The sequence below is a fragment of the Myotis davidii genome, unplaced genomic scaffold (assembly GCF_000327345.1).
Source record: "Myotis davidii unplaced genomic scaffold, ASM32734v1 scaffold385, whole genome shotgun sequence".
Classification (NCBI taxonomy): Eukaryota; Metazoa; Chordata; class Mammalia; order Chiroptera; family Vespertilionidae; genus Myotis; species Myotis davidii.
This window is the reverse complement of record NW_006296096.1, coordinates 1,053,168-1,068,188: the sequence shown is the minus strand read 5'-3', so window position 1 is coordinate 1,068,188 and position 15,021 is coordinate 1,053,168. Positions and strand designations below refer to the sequence as shown.

The window sequence follows — 15,021 nt, the reverse complement described above, 5'->3', positions numbered from 1 at the left end:
CAACTCCCCAATTGGCTGTGAGCCAGACCACGGGCTGCACCTAGAGATTGGGCCTGCCCTCTGCCACCTGGGAGCAGGCCTAAGCCAGCAGGTCGTTATCTCCCGAGGGGTCCAAGACTGCAAGAGGGCACAGGCCAGGCTGAGGGACCCCCCCCTCCTCCCCGAGTGCACAAATTTTTGTGCACCGGGCCTCTAGTGAATATATAAAAGGGAGGGGTGGTGATAGAAACATGAAAGGGAAGTGAGAAACTAGGATGTGATTTTTTCTCATTGTCTATGGTGACAGTGTATGGACTATGCTAGTGAAGATATTTTTTTTAATATATTTTATTGATTTTTTACAGAGAGGAAGGGAGAAGGATAGAGAGTTAGAAACATCAATGAGAGAAACATCTATCAGATGCCTCCTGCACACCCGCAACTGGGGATGTACCCACAACCAAGGTACATGCCCTTGACCAGAATCGAACCTGGGACCCTTCAGTCCGCAGGCCGACGCTCTATCCACTGAGCCAAACTGGTTAGGGCACTAGTGAAGATATTTTAACTTCGTAAAATATAATATATCCTTATTAAAGAGAAAATAGGAAAATACTGAAATAATCTGCCTTACCTATTGGATATATGTGAGAGACAGTGAATTGTATGTAGTTTGCTCTTCCTGCTTTGTTTTCATAAACTAAATATTGATTTGTTCTACATCATCATTATGGAAACGGGTGTAGCTCTTCCTTAGAGACCAGGCAGCACCGGAGGGACAGAGTCTGTTATGACAGTCAGCTATATCATTGTTTCCTGTGATTGTGAAGGCCTATAGATTACGACTTAGTGAAAGACAATACAGATCTAAAATAATCACCACGTTGAGACAAACAGTTCTCTTCTCTCCTCTGTGCCCCTCACCCTCTTCCTTGGATGATGTGAGAAAAAGAGTTTCAGAATTATGTACTCCACTGAGAATTTATTTTCATTGGATTAACAATAGTAATAATAACTAAAAACAAGAATTTATTATATTAGACACTTTATTAAACAGTTTAAATGTATTATTTCATTAATCTCAACAAACTTCAAAAGAAAGGAATTATTAACATCTCTTTAATATAAATGAAGAATCAGAGGCAGAGTATGTTGCAGAAGGCATACAGTTAGAACGTGGTGTGTTGGCATTTGAGCCCACGTCTGGCCAGCACCCAGGGCAGATGTCCAATCTTTCCAGGCAATATTGCCATACTGCTCCCTGCTGGTGCATTGAAAGCTTGAGGTCACCTATTGTCTCATAGCTTTGTGCAAGTGCCACAAGCTTTGACTGGCTTTGAGGATTGGCTACATGCTCACTGGGTTTCCCCCTCCCACCTCCCAGGCCTGACTGCAGGCACCGTCTTTTCATTCCACTCTTATCTATAAGCCTTTTTTCCCTAAAGCTTGGATATTTGTCAGAAGATGATTAGTAGCCTGTGGTAAATGCAGGTGCAGCCACCAAGCACTCAAACGAGGAGGCCCATATCTTGAAGGAGGGAAGAAAGGCATTTGCCCCAACTTTCACCTGGGTTTTACCTGCAGTGAACTGCAAGTCCAGTAGTCTCCACTGATCGGTGCCCTTGGTCTGACACAGGCTCTCCACAGGCTCGAGGAGGCCTTTACATCATGATGGTACACAGACGATGTTTTATATAGAGGGTTATTTACACACTATAGTATATTGATATACCAAGCCCTGCTGGAAAATCAAATAGCAGGCTTCCGGCACAAAGAGCATTAAGAGCAAGTTCTGAGGCAATAGGTAGCTGACCCTATCACAGAAACATGTCAGACATCTAACACTGGGGCTGGTGAATATGAGTCACTCTAAAGAGATGCCTCAACACCTCTGCCTGTCTAGAGGGAGAGAGCTTCTTTGAGTGTGAGCTTCTTTAGGTGGCACGTGCTACCTTTCTGCTCAGATTGTGCATCTCGGTATTATTGACTGACCCATTGGAGGGGAGCGCCTTCTGAAGGAACGACTGCAGTGAAGTGCTGCAGCCCACCCTGGTCCAGAACATGATGCCAGGGTTTGAAGGTGATGGCAGTGCCAGCATCTGCTAGGTGGCAGACCTGCAGCTGGAAGAAGTCACTGGGCCTGGGACCATTTTAGTCGGGCCTCCCACCCTCCACCCAGACCTCACAGGGAAGCACAGCTGATTAGACTCTGGGGGCTGCCCAAGGGGACTGGATTCAGGATTTTGTTCATGGAGGGGGGAGGGCATCTATCCCATGCCCACCGGCAATTGGACACAGAACTAGATGTAGCAAGTTGGTACAGCAACTAAGGATCTTGGAGTCCACTGAGAAGGTAATCCTAGAGTGTGTGAAACTATGGTTAAAGTCATTCAAATATTGCCATTCTAAGTAGGCTTTTATTTTTAAAAGAAAGGCAATATTGTGGTTGGAAATGAGTCACGTAAACCAACGGAAATGTTTCCTAATTTTTTCATCATTAGCTTTTATATGTTCAGTGACTAAGTTTACCTTTTTTCCTTTAGACATGTTGTTTTTCACATGTTTATATTTCACATATTTTCCAAACCGTTTTTATCTGTTGTTTTGTTGGTATCATGCCTCTTTTCTGTGATAAAGTGCAGAGTTGTTCGCAAGTGTAACTTCTGTCTCTCTCTGTCCTGTTCTCCCAGGAATTCTGTATAAAGACCTTGTTTGTCTCATTGAACTTGTCAACACAATTTATTTGGGCTATCGCATTCCACTCTGCTTTCCTTATCTTTTTCCCACCCTGTATTACTGTGTTTTTGTAAAATGTGCCATTGTTAATATTTTTAAATGTAAATTATTAGTCTCATTTTTTAAAAAGAAAAGTTTTATTTGATCATATTTCCTCAGAGATATTAGAAAAAAATATTCTTGGTTTTGAAGTCATCTGAGGTAGCACACATTTCAGCTGGTAATAGACATTATATATCAAAGCCAATAAATATCTACCCTTGGTAACTTGTCTGAAGGAGAAATTTATCAGAACTGTCACCACGTGGGATTCTCTTGTGCCTGTCCAAGCCGGGATCATACTAGGTACAAAATAGGTATTTATTAAATAAATGCTTTATAGTTTTGTCGTGTGAACTGTTTTTTAAATAGATTATTTAAAACTTCCCAGATAACCTATGTTTTCCTTAAATTGGGATTTAGGTGCATTGTGCAAATAGAAAAAGTTTAACCCAGATGCTTAGCCATTTTGATGAGTTGTATATGGTAGTTTTGACAAAGTTAAGGTGACAGTGTAAGATTGGGGGCGGGGAAGAAAACTGCCACATTACCTGTGTTGGTAGTTGCAGTCTGTTTATATTCTTGTCCTATTTGTGTCTCTTTGTCTTCTGATTATGCTCACGGCACATAGATAGACAAGCACCACCTTGGGATTTCAGCCACCTCTTGGCATTTAGGTCCACCACGTGTTTACCGAGAAACCAGAATACCCACTGAGAAAATGAGCAGAAGCCACGCAATGTGGTTTTTTTCTATAAAGTCGTGCAACACAGGAAGATGTTTGTGAGAGCGTAAGGAGCACGCATGGTGCTCATTGAAGCTGTGTGGTGCACAGAGCCCACTCACCGCCAGCTGAAGGACAGAGGCAGAAAGGAGGCTCTGAGGGAGGGCGTCAACCACATGCTCCCCAATGATTTATTTAAGTCTCTCTTTTTTGGATCTGTGACAATTGAACTTACTAAGTTCTAGTTTTTGTCTTGCCTTTGGACTTGCATGGAGTCTAAGACCCTATAGCCAGTAGGTGTTGAGGACTTTTAAATAGTTCATCTTGTACAGTGTTTCTCAGGCTATGGGTGAGAGTCACAGAGGATTTCCTAACGGAAGGGATCGTGGCTTCCAGAGCTTTGGACTGTGATTGCTGGCTCACCTGAGTGGGGAGGGGTGTGTGTGGGGGGAGAAATGTGCAAGCCCATCTCCCTGCTGCGATGCAATGACTAATCCTTATAGAACCCGAACCATTAAGTGTTCTGCTAAGTACCCCAAAACCTAAATGTTCAAAACCTGATTTTGATGACAACGAAAGCAACAAAGAAATTGACCTTTAGCCAGGCCCAGCGTTAAGACAGCTTGCACTGTGTATGCCAGTAAATGCAGAAGCATTTAGGTTGCTCAGTGGCAAATGCTTTCTTTCAAGTTGATTTTAAATATTTTCTACTTTTTCAACCCATAATTCAGCCTTGTTTTAAGTGGATGCTTAGCAAATTATCGGGGGTGGGAATGGAGATAGGATTTGAAGAACTCCCTCACTTTTTAAGGCAAAGAAGTAATTCCAAAATAATAAAATAATAATAATAATAATAATATGTAATAATAGATTTTTTAAAATATATTTTACTGATTTTTTACAGAGAGGAAAGGAGAGGGATGGAGAGTTGGAAACATTGAAGAGAGAGACATCAATCAGCTGCCTCCTGCACGCCCCCTACTGGGGATGTGCCCACAACCAAGGTACATTCCCTTGACCAGAATTGAACCTGGGACCCTGCAGTCCGTAGTCCACACTCTATCCACTGAGCCAAACCGGTCAGGGCAATAATAGATTTTTACTAGTCATTTACCATTTAGACTCCTGCAGAACAGCAGCCTTCTGCTTATATGCTGGGAATAGACCTACTCCAGCCCACTCCCCTCAGCTGTCCCGTTCCTGGGCCTTTATGTGCTGCGGTTGCACAGAACTCGTGGCCTAGGAGCCTCTCCCTATTCCCTGTCAGCTTCACTCTACCATGCTATCAGCTGAAAAGTGGACTGTGTTGTAGAAATTGTTTGAAACTACAAATTACATGTAGACACATGACAAAAAATGAGCCTTACTAATGACCAAAGAAATGCAAATTAACACCAATGAGAAGTTATTTTCACTTACTTAATAGTAAAAAAGAAAAGATTGTAATAACCAGAGATGGGAAAGGCTCAGCAAGGCCAGCTGTCCTCCGCACCACCTGAGGGAAGATAGAGGGGAGGGGCTAATCCAAGGTCAGATTTGACAATGGGAATAACATAATGCCCCTGCTCTACCACTCATTCCTTTTCTAAGGAATAATCTGACACATGCTTAGTGTTTGTGAACAATAATTTTCCCAAAGTGCTTTAGAATGTAATCTACATAGATGTCCAACAAGTGGTTAAGTAAATCATGGACATATGATAGAATACAAATCCCCATTAAAATTATGCACTTAAGGAATTTTTCATTATATTGGAAGAAGTAAAACAGAGTGGCTAACTGAAAGGGCTTTATGATCACACTTCTTGGGTTTGAATTCTTTCCCCCCCTCTACTTACAAGCTGTGTGATTTGGGAGAGTTGTTTAATCTCTCTGTGCCTCAGTTTCCTTATATATATAAAAGGGAGAAATAATGGTGGTTATAGAGTTAATGAAAGAATTCATTTGGCATATTTTGCAGAGTGCTTGACACAGCATAAATGCCCAATCGATGTTAGACAAATTAACTTTTGTGCCTCAGTTTCCTCCTTTGTAAAATAGGAATGAGGGTAGTCCTACCTCAAAGGAGTGCTGGTGAAGCTTAAGTGAGTTTATGTCTACAACCCACTTAGTATGAACCTAGCACATAGTAGCAGCTATGTTTAGTTGTTTGTACTACAAAAGGTAAGAAATGTTCTCATAAAACAGATGCCTAGACAGTGGTTGGCAAACTGAGGCTTGCGAGCCACATGCAGCTCTTTGGCCCCTTGAGTGTGGCTCTTTCACAAAATACTGACTTCTGCACATGGGCCACGAAGTTTCAATCGCACTGTACGTGCGTGCCTACACATGGTATTTTGTGGAAGAGCCACACTCAAGGGGCCAAAGAGCCGCATGTGGCTTGCAAGCTGCAGTTTGCCAACCACTGGCCTAGTAGAATGCTAAGGCATTTGAAAATCCACAGCCTTGCACACACACAGACTAGAAGATATCAAAATAACTGTCTCTTGGTAGAAAGGTTGTAAGTAGTGTTTGGTAATTTATTTTCCCATATTTTTCCAAAATTTCAACAATGAATACATATTACTTTTATAATTTAAAAAGCAAACAACAGTTTTAGAGTTGAAACTTTTTCTGCTTGACCTATGGTTAATCAAAATAATTGAATGCCCCAAACTTCCTTTCAGTTAATGGCTTTTCTGTATTAAATTCCTAATTTCTGGTGGTTTGTAAGCAGTCACTTAATATTTCTGTACAGTATAATTGTGTTCAGATTTTTTCTTCAGCTGCATTTGAACAGTGATCTTATTTTATTTTATTTATTTTTTAATCCTCACCCAAGGATATTTTCCCATTGATTTTTAGGGAGAATGGAAGAGAGAGGGAAGGACAGAGAAATATCGATGTGAGATAGTTCTGCCCATGAACAGAGCCCCCTCTTAGTCTCAGAGTCAGCCCTGGAAGTATTTCTCACATGTCTGAAGGAAAGGCTCCCCTGGAGTGCTTGTTAAAAATATTTGGTTGAAGCATCATCCAGAAGGTTGCGAGTTCAATTCCAGTTCAGGTCACATGCCTTGGTTGCCGATTTAATCCCTGGTCAGGGCGCATATGGGAGGCAACTGATAGATATTTCTTTTTCATATTGATGCTTTGCTCTCCCTTGTTTTCTCTCTCTAAAAGTCAATGAAAACATATCCTCCAATAAGGATTTTAAAATGCACACCGCCACCGGAATCCTAACCTGTTGACTTCCAGGGGAAGAGACTTGGTAATGTGTGTCTTTACTGAGCCCATATGAGGGAAGTGTGGGAACTGATCTAGAGCCGTGGTTCTGTCTCAGCCACGCACTGGGAATCCATGGGGGACCTGGAAAAACGCTGATGCCTAGTCCCCCTCAGGCCTCCACCATTCTAACGTGGTGGAGCTGGGATACTGCCTCAGAAGCTATGAAGTCCCTCCAGATTCTAACACACAGTCATGGTTGACAACCACAAGCAGTGATGATTCTCAGAATGAGGTGCTGGGACCAACAGCATCACCTGGGGCCCATTAGAAATGATCACTGTGGTCCACATATAAGGGAGAGCATGTGGTGTCTGCCTTTTTCTAACTAATTTCACTTAGCATTATACCCTCAAGATTCATTCATGTTGTCCCAAATGAACCTGCTTTTCACAGCCCCACCCTGTCGCAGTGGTTCTTAAACTTCAATGTGTAACAGGAATCCAAGAGGGTTACTAAGACACAGGCTTCTGAGTCCCATCCTCAGTTTCTGATTTAGCAGGCCTGATGAGGTGCCACAAGGTACATTTTTAATTATTATTTAAGTTTCAGGTGTATAACATTATAATTTGACATCTATATACAGGTTCTCAGACTTGTTCACCCAGAACTCAGTGGTCTGGACTGAGCTGGGAATGGACTCCTAGTGGCCCAAGATCACACTTGAGAATCAATGCCCTCAGGTTTATCCTTGTTCCCTTGGGCATTCAAAGTTATAAGGGCCTTGACATCTTTCAAGTATAACCAGTGTCCTGATGTCTGTGGGCAGCCTGTTGCTGTCATTCCTAGGCCCTTGGATGGCAAAACATGTGACTGCCTTCCAGGCATAATTAGTGGGATGTGTTTTCTTTCAAGTTGACAAGTACTCTAGCGGGGAATCTATTTTTCAAAAGTACTGTTCCACATTTGACTTGGATCACCAGTCACAGAAGCAGTGTGTGCTTCCTCCCTTGGTGTAATTTCCGTGCCTCTTATTTTATAGGTTTTATCATCAACCCAGGCTGGCGTGGTCTTCTCAGCACCAAAGTGGTCACAACCATGCCTATTGGAGAAGAGGACAGGAGGTCGGTGGCTTGCTGGCTCCAAGAGACCGAGAAGACCTGGAGGTCAGAGAAGTGGCCCAAGCCCACAGTCTGCCCATCCACATGAGAGAGGGTTCATGGGAAGTTGGAGGAAGGACAGAGAATGTGATGAAGAAGGTGGTTTGGGAAGAAGAGCTGAGAATGGGTGGCCCTGACAAGTGGCAGAATGTAAGCCTGGAAAGCTGGAACCAGACAAGGAAATTAGGAAGACAGATGTCTGATGGTGATGGGGAGAAATTGTTTCAAGATCTGTACCCATTCATGCGAGGAGAACAGGTGTTGAATTCTCAAAGCAAAGGGAAATCCCAGTCATTGCCTAGAGTTCTCTCCCCTAAGGGCCTGAGTTGCATGGAAATTCCGTTAAGTGATGGGTATTTACCAGATGTTTCTAGAATGCCATTTTACCCTCCAGATTGTGCACTGAATTTGGAATCCACAAGGAACCCTGAGAAGGGTGGCTCCTCTATCCCCTTACCATGGCCAAAATTTGGGAGACCCCTCAAGCCTCCCTCCTATGACTCCCACCAACACTCCAGGGCGGGAGTGGAAAACAGCGACCATCTGGACAGCCAACAGGCAGACCTGAGTGTTTCCTACAGGCAGGAGGTCTGCCTTCCCGACTCTGGTTTGGAGCCTCCAGTGTACGTGCCTCCGCCATCATATAGGTCACCACCCCAGCACATCACAAACCCCTATGCGGAGGATGTGGCCCCCAGGCATGTGTATGATGGTCGCCATCATCCAATTGAGGAGGCTGCTGCCAGCGTTCAGCTTCCTTCTGGTTCCCTTGGGACTGGAAATGAGTTCCTGAAACAGCCCCATCCCATCACTGCTTACGATGGCTCTGTTCAGTATATTCCCTTTGACGATCCACGGATCCGACATATTAAACTGGCCCAACCCCAGGGTTTCTGTGACAAAACAAAGGTAGATGAGAAATTGTATAGCTCTGGTCCAGTCTCTGCCCCAGAGCTAGCTCATGGAAGCATGCATCATGATGGTGCCGTTTTAAACCCACAGAGCATCATGCCCGCATCAGAGAGAGAGAGAGGCTCTGTCCTTGCTGATCCCAGTCCCCCGTGGCTGTGGGGCCAGCTCCCCAGGGATGGAGAAAATGGTGGCTTTCCTGACCAGAGAGACCACTGTGTTATGAGAGGACAGTGGCCTGACGTGAGAGGCATCCAACATGGACAAGCAGAAAGCCAAGTCTCCTCCCCAAACCCACAGGGCGAGAGTACCTGTGAAACCCAAACCAAGCTCAAAAAGTTTGAAACTGGGATTAAGACCAAGAAAAGTTCAAAGAAAAAAACGAACGAGACGATATTTTGTTTGGTTTCTATCCCAGTGAAATCAGAATCACATCTGCCAGATATAGATAGGAACAACAATGACTTAAAACAGAGTGCTGATAAGAAGCGTGGGCTTGATAAGAGCCCAGCTCTGCAAGAACAAAGTCTGCTGAGCATGTCTTCCACTGACCTGGAGCTGCAAGCTCTCACAGGAAGCATGGCTGGGAGAACAGAGTTTCAAAAACAAGATCTGGGGGAACCAGAAGAAGACAAACAAACAGATGACCTCAGATTCATTCACCCCATGAAACACAGAGTACTTCAGTATTCTGGCTCGTGGCCAGGGCACCAGTACAAAGATCAGCAAACACAAACCACTTTCACAGAAGAATCCAAAAGCCCGCAGCCCCTCCCTGCTAAGTCAGGAGGGTCACCTAATGCAGTGCTGACTCCAAATTTTCTGGACCCTCCTGCCTCCGAAGCTCAGGTGCACACAACATTAACTTCCAGTGACCAGAGCCAGAAGCCAAATGTTCATCATCTAAAAGGTCAAGTGTCCCTCAACCCTTCTAGCTACAGTGCTTTTTCAAGGACTTCCTTACTCAGAAACCAGGCACCTATGCCAACAGTGGGCCAGAATCAGCCCTGCATGGATGACCGTGGAAGTGGACCCAGTCCTGTGCCCAGAGGCGAGGTGGTGAAGGGGGCAACCACCGGTCCATGCAATAGTCAACAGCTGTTTGGTCAGTTTCTTTTAAAGCCAGTTAGCCGTCGTCCATGGGATTTGATAAGTCAGTTAGAAAGTTTTAATAAGGAGCTTCAGGAAGAGGAAGAGAGCAGTCAGAGCAGCAGTAGCAATGAGAGCAGTGAGACAGGATGGCAGCCAGAAGGCCATGCTGGCTGCACACTCAGGAATCTGGGCTTCACTGGGGAGAGCCAGGAAGGGAGAGGGAAGGAACTGCCAAGGGGGGTGATGCTGGAAGAGCCTGTGTTTAGGTCGGGAAGAGTTAAGAGTAAGTCTGAGAGTTGGAGTGAGGAGCAGAAGCCTGCCACCTGCCACCAGGGTGCTCGTCCTCAGTACCTGGGCCCCTTGCAGGTGGAGGACAGCAGAGGTGAAGTGTTGCTGTCAACACGGGGAAGCTTGATTACACAGAGGAGAAACCAAGATGTTGGGACAAGAATAAAAGAGCTAGCAGTCAGCCCAAGACCCATGAAAAGAATAACATCTTCTAAGTCACGTGACACTGTGTCCTCATCTGCTTCAGCTGAACTGAGAGAGCCCCAGGAAGGGCAGGAGCTCCCCAGTGCTGTAAAGTCTGTGGAGCCCAGCCAAGCAGCCCCTCCCACACCTGGTGGTGGGGAGGAGAGGAGCACGGTGGGCCCCCTCTCTCTTGCCAGCAAACCGTTCGGACTCTCGGTACCAGACTTGAGGTCTGTGGGGCTGACTCCAGCACAAGAGTGGAGTGCCAGTAAGTTAGATGGGTCTTCAGGTGACAAGAGTGCAATAGAAATCCCCCCAAATGAGTCCCTTCAAATGAGGGCTGCGAGGATACTGGGCATCGAGGTGGCCGTGGAGTCCCTGTTGCCCGGCGCCAGGAGAACAGGACATAGCCAGCCTTCTGAGCCTGATGGCAGTGCCCGAAGGTTGGTGTCCCCTCGGGAGGAACCAGTGTCCAGTCCAGCACAACCGGACGAGCCCACAGTTTCCAATGATGCCTTTTATGGCAGGAGAAAGTGTGGCTGGACCAAAAGCCCTCTGTTTGTAGGGGAAAGGGACAGTGCCCCACAGGCTCCAAGGACTTCTGAACTCTCTGGTGTGGACAGGGTCGTCCCCAGCAAGGCCACTGACCCAGAGTCTCAGCCCAGTGACTTGGAGTCCTTCAATCACAAGGACATGGGGACAGAACCACCCTTCAGGTCCACTTTGTTCCATTTTATAGAAAGGGCTCCAAGTGTGGCAGGCTCAGAAAAGAAGCTCAGAAGTACTTCCAGAGTGATTGAAAGTTTACAAGAGAAACTGGCTTCCCCCCCCAGGCGAGCCGACACTGACCGCTTGATGAGGATGAAAGAGGTGAGCTCCTTGTCTCGGATGAGGCTCCTGAGCTCCCGGAGCACTGACTCCGTGGAGGATGCTGAGGAACTGAAGGCTGAGAGGGGCCCAGGAGCTCAGCCAAGAGGCCTGGTGTCTCTGACCACTGGGGACCTGGCCCGGAAGGTGGGAAATACATTCTCTATCTCCAAGAGCGCACTCTCACTGGAAGAAAATGGGCATCTGGAACCAGGAAGGGAAAAGAACTTGGATCGGGACTTCTGGTGCCCAGGTGAGGAGTCAGGCAAGTGGCAGGTGTTTGTTTGTTTGTTTGTTTGTTTTTTAATTCTCACAGGAGGATATGTTTAGAGAGAGGAAGGGAGAGAGAAACTTTGATGTGGAAGAGAAACACTGATGGAAGTGTCACTTGGTTGCCTCCTACACATGCCCTGACCAGAGATGGAACCCGCAACCCTTTTGGTATATGAGCTGATGCTCCACCCAACTGAGCCACCCGGGCAGGGCAGGCATTCAGTATTAATTTGGAATCCTCGGAGCATGAAAAAAAACTAGGTTGATGGATAATGAAAATTTGCATATTCAGAAAAGATCAAATTGACCCTGCAAATTATTATACCAGAAGATTTTACAAAATATTATCTAGAAGTTTCCTGAAAAATCAAGATCTTGTAGTATATTTTAAATGACTGTCTTTATAGAAATTACATAAACTACTATATCAAATTATCCATATAAACAACATACTGGGCCCCTTACTGTGATGAGGTGAGTCAATAAAGTATTCTAAAGTTGGTGCAGACACCTTGAAAAATCTTATAAGAGACCATAGCATTTGTGCTCTCTACTCTCTCCTAAAATAATAGGCATTCACCCAAATAATCCTCATTGCTCTTTATTAACCTTGAAAGAAAAGATATGCAAGTTGATTAAATAAACTGCTGCCCCACATTTCACCTTCCATATTCCTTGCCCTTCTCCCCTTTTTTATCTGTTTTCACTACCACACCATTTATGAAACTTTAGTACACATAAATTCACAGTTTTCACTTTCTCAACACCCACCCCTAAAAGTCCACTCATTAACTGTTTCTTTAAAGGCCCCTAAGTTCTGATTTTGAAATCCCAGGCGACTCATTTTGGCCAACAACATTCTGCAGGCGTTTGGACCTCTCCATCCTTTCACCTTAAGGAATCTTGAGAGCCTTCTCTGTTTCATAAAGCCAGGGCAGGTCCCCAATGACAGCAACACAATTTCATCATCTCAACTATGACACAAACAGGACAGGAGAACCCTTGGAATCTCTGTTTCAGACACTTTCTTCAGGAGCTGGGGATTATCAATTATGTATTTAAAAATGATCAGATGAGTTGAGGTAGTTATCCAAAGGTTTGCATCATAAACCACAGACTGGGGGAACCTTAACTCATTAATTCAGACCTTTTCACAGTAAGCTGAAACTGTGCCCCCTGAGATGAGTGTTACCCTACTACCCTAGGACCCCAATCTGACCTCCTGAGCCAGGCCCCTCCTCCTTCCAGTTTGCCCCAGCAAGGTGGTTCCCCACCCTGCTTCTCTGTTTTTTTATTTTGAAATCCAAGGGTGTATTTATTTATTTACTTTTCCCTAAGGAGACATGTCATCTAAACATCTCCCTTTTCAGAGTTCAAAATATCAATATTTCAGCTTCTTCTTACTTGTTTTGAAATAGGTTTGAACCTTGTGGTGATTCTTATTTATTTACTAGGGGCCCGGTGCACGAAATTCGTGCACTGGGTGGGGGGGGGAGAGTGTCCCTAAGCCCAGCCTGCCCCCTCTCACATACTGGGAGCCCTCAGGCGTTGACCTCCCGACCCTCCAATTGCAAGATCGGCCCCTTGCCCATGTGCGTCAGGCCTGGAGAAGAGACCCTCATTTCCCCCCATCACTGGTTCTGCCCCAGCCCAGGCCTGATGCCTCTGGCCCAGGTGTCAGGCCTGGGCAGGGGACCCCCAGTTCCCCGTGGTTGCAGGCTCTGCCCCTGCCCAGGCCTAACGCCTCTGGCCAAGGCATTAGGCCTGGGCAGGGGACTCCCAGCTCCCCGCGATCTCCCACTCTGCCCCTGCCCAGGCCTAACGCCTCTGGCCAAGGCATTAGGCCTGGGCAGGGGACTCCCAGCTCCCCGCGATCTCCCACTCTGCCCCTGCCCAGGCCTAACGCCTCTGGCCAAGGCATTAGGCCTGGGCAGGGGACTCCCAGCTCCCCGCGATCTCCCACTCTGCCCCTGCCCAGGCCTAACGCCTCTGGCCAAGGCATTAGGCCTGGGCAGGGGACTCCCAGCTCCCCGCGATCTCCCACTCTGCCCCTGCCCAGGCCTAACGCCTCTGGCCAAGGCATTAGGCCTGGGCAGGGGACTCCCAGCTCCCCGCGATCTCCCACTCTGCCCCTGCCCAGGCCTAACGCCTCTGGCCAAGGCATTAGGCCTGGGCAGGGGACTCCCAGCTCCCCGCGATCTCCCACTCTGCCCCTGCCCAGGCCTAACGCCTCTGGCCAAGGCATTAGGCCTGGGCAGGGGACTCCCAGCTCCCCGCGATCTCCCACTCTGCCCCTGCCCAGGCCTAACGCCTCTGGCCAAGGCATTAGGCCTGGGCAGGGGACTCCCAGCTCCCCGCGATCTCCCACTCTGCCCCTGCCCAGGCCTAACGCCTCTGGCCAAGGCATTAGGCCTGGGCAGGGGACTCCCAGCTCCCCGCGATCTCCCACTCTGCCCCTGCCCAGGCCTAACGCCTCTGGCCAAGGCATTAGGCCTGGGCAGGGGACTCCCAGCTCCCCGTGATCTCCTGCTCTGCCCCTGCCCATGCCTAACGCCTCTGGCCAAGTCATTAGGCCTGGGCAGGGGACCACCAGCTCCCCGCGGTTGCAGGCTCCACCCCTGCCCAGTCCTAACGCCTCTGGCCGAGGTGTCCGGTCCGGGCAGCGGGGACCCGCTGCTGCAGCGGCCCCGCGATCGTGGGCTCCGCTTTAGGCCCAGGCAAGAGACCCCTAGCTCCCAGGACTGCCAGCTTCGACCCTGCCCAACTCCCATCGCTGGCTCCACCCCTACTTCCTGCTATCACTGGCCAGGGCGGCAAAGGCGCCTGATTCTCCGATCATGCCCTGCCCCCCAGCTCTTAGCTCTCCCCTGGGTTTCCGATCACTGTCAGTGGCAGGGGGCTTCTTCCTGCTTTCCCTTTCGCCTCCCTGCATTGTGCCTACATATGCAAATTAACTGCCATCTTTGTTGTCAGTTAACTGCAATCTGAGTTGGCAGTTAATTTGCATATAGCCCTGATTAGCCAATGAAAAAGGTAGCGTCATACGCCAATTACCATTTTTCTCTTTTATTAGTGTAGATTTTACCCATTTTCCCACTCTCCCATCCCCTTTGTCAACCATCAGCTTGTTTTCTATATCTGTAGGACTGTCTCTGTTTTGTTTTCGGTATTCATTTGTTTTTCTGTTTTGTTTTTTTTTATAGTATTATTTTTCTTTTTTTTTAATTAAATCTTTATTGTTCAGATTATTACAGTTGTTCCTCTTTTTCCCCCCCATAGGTCCCTCTGCCCTTACTCACCCCACTGTCCTCTCTTTCTGCACCCCTCACACCCACTTCCCCCTGAGAATTGTCAATCCACTCCCTTTCTAGGCCCCTGATTCTATTCTATTCTCCAGTTTATTCTGTTGGTCAGATTTTTTATTCACTTGATTTTTAAATTCACTTGTTGATAGATATGTATTTGTTATTAATAATTTTTATCTTTACCTTTTTCTTCTTCTTCCTCTTCTTACAGGATACCTTTCAGCATTTCATATAATACTGGTTTGGTTGTGATAAACTCCTTTAG

General features: G+C 46.7%; 1 protein-coding gene across 1 annotated transcript in view; it reads left to right on the top strand.

Annotated features, from left to right (window-relative positions):
* KIAA1462 (KIAA1462 ortholog) overlaps positions 1-15,021 on the top strand; it is a 30,397-nt gene that overhangs the window by 8,860 nt on the left and 6,516 nt on the right. The window contains exon 2 of the mRNA XM_006771022.2: positions 7,722-11,431. Within this exon, the coding sequence (XP_006771085.1) occupies positions 7,722-11,431 (3,710 nt within the window). The remainder of the gene's footprint in view (positions 1-7,721; positions 11,432-15,021) is intronic.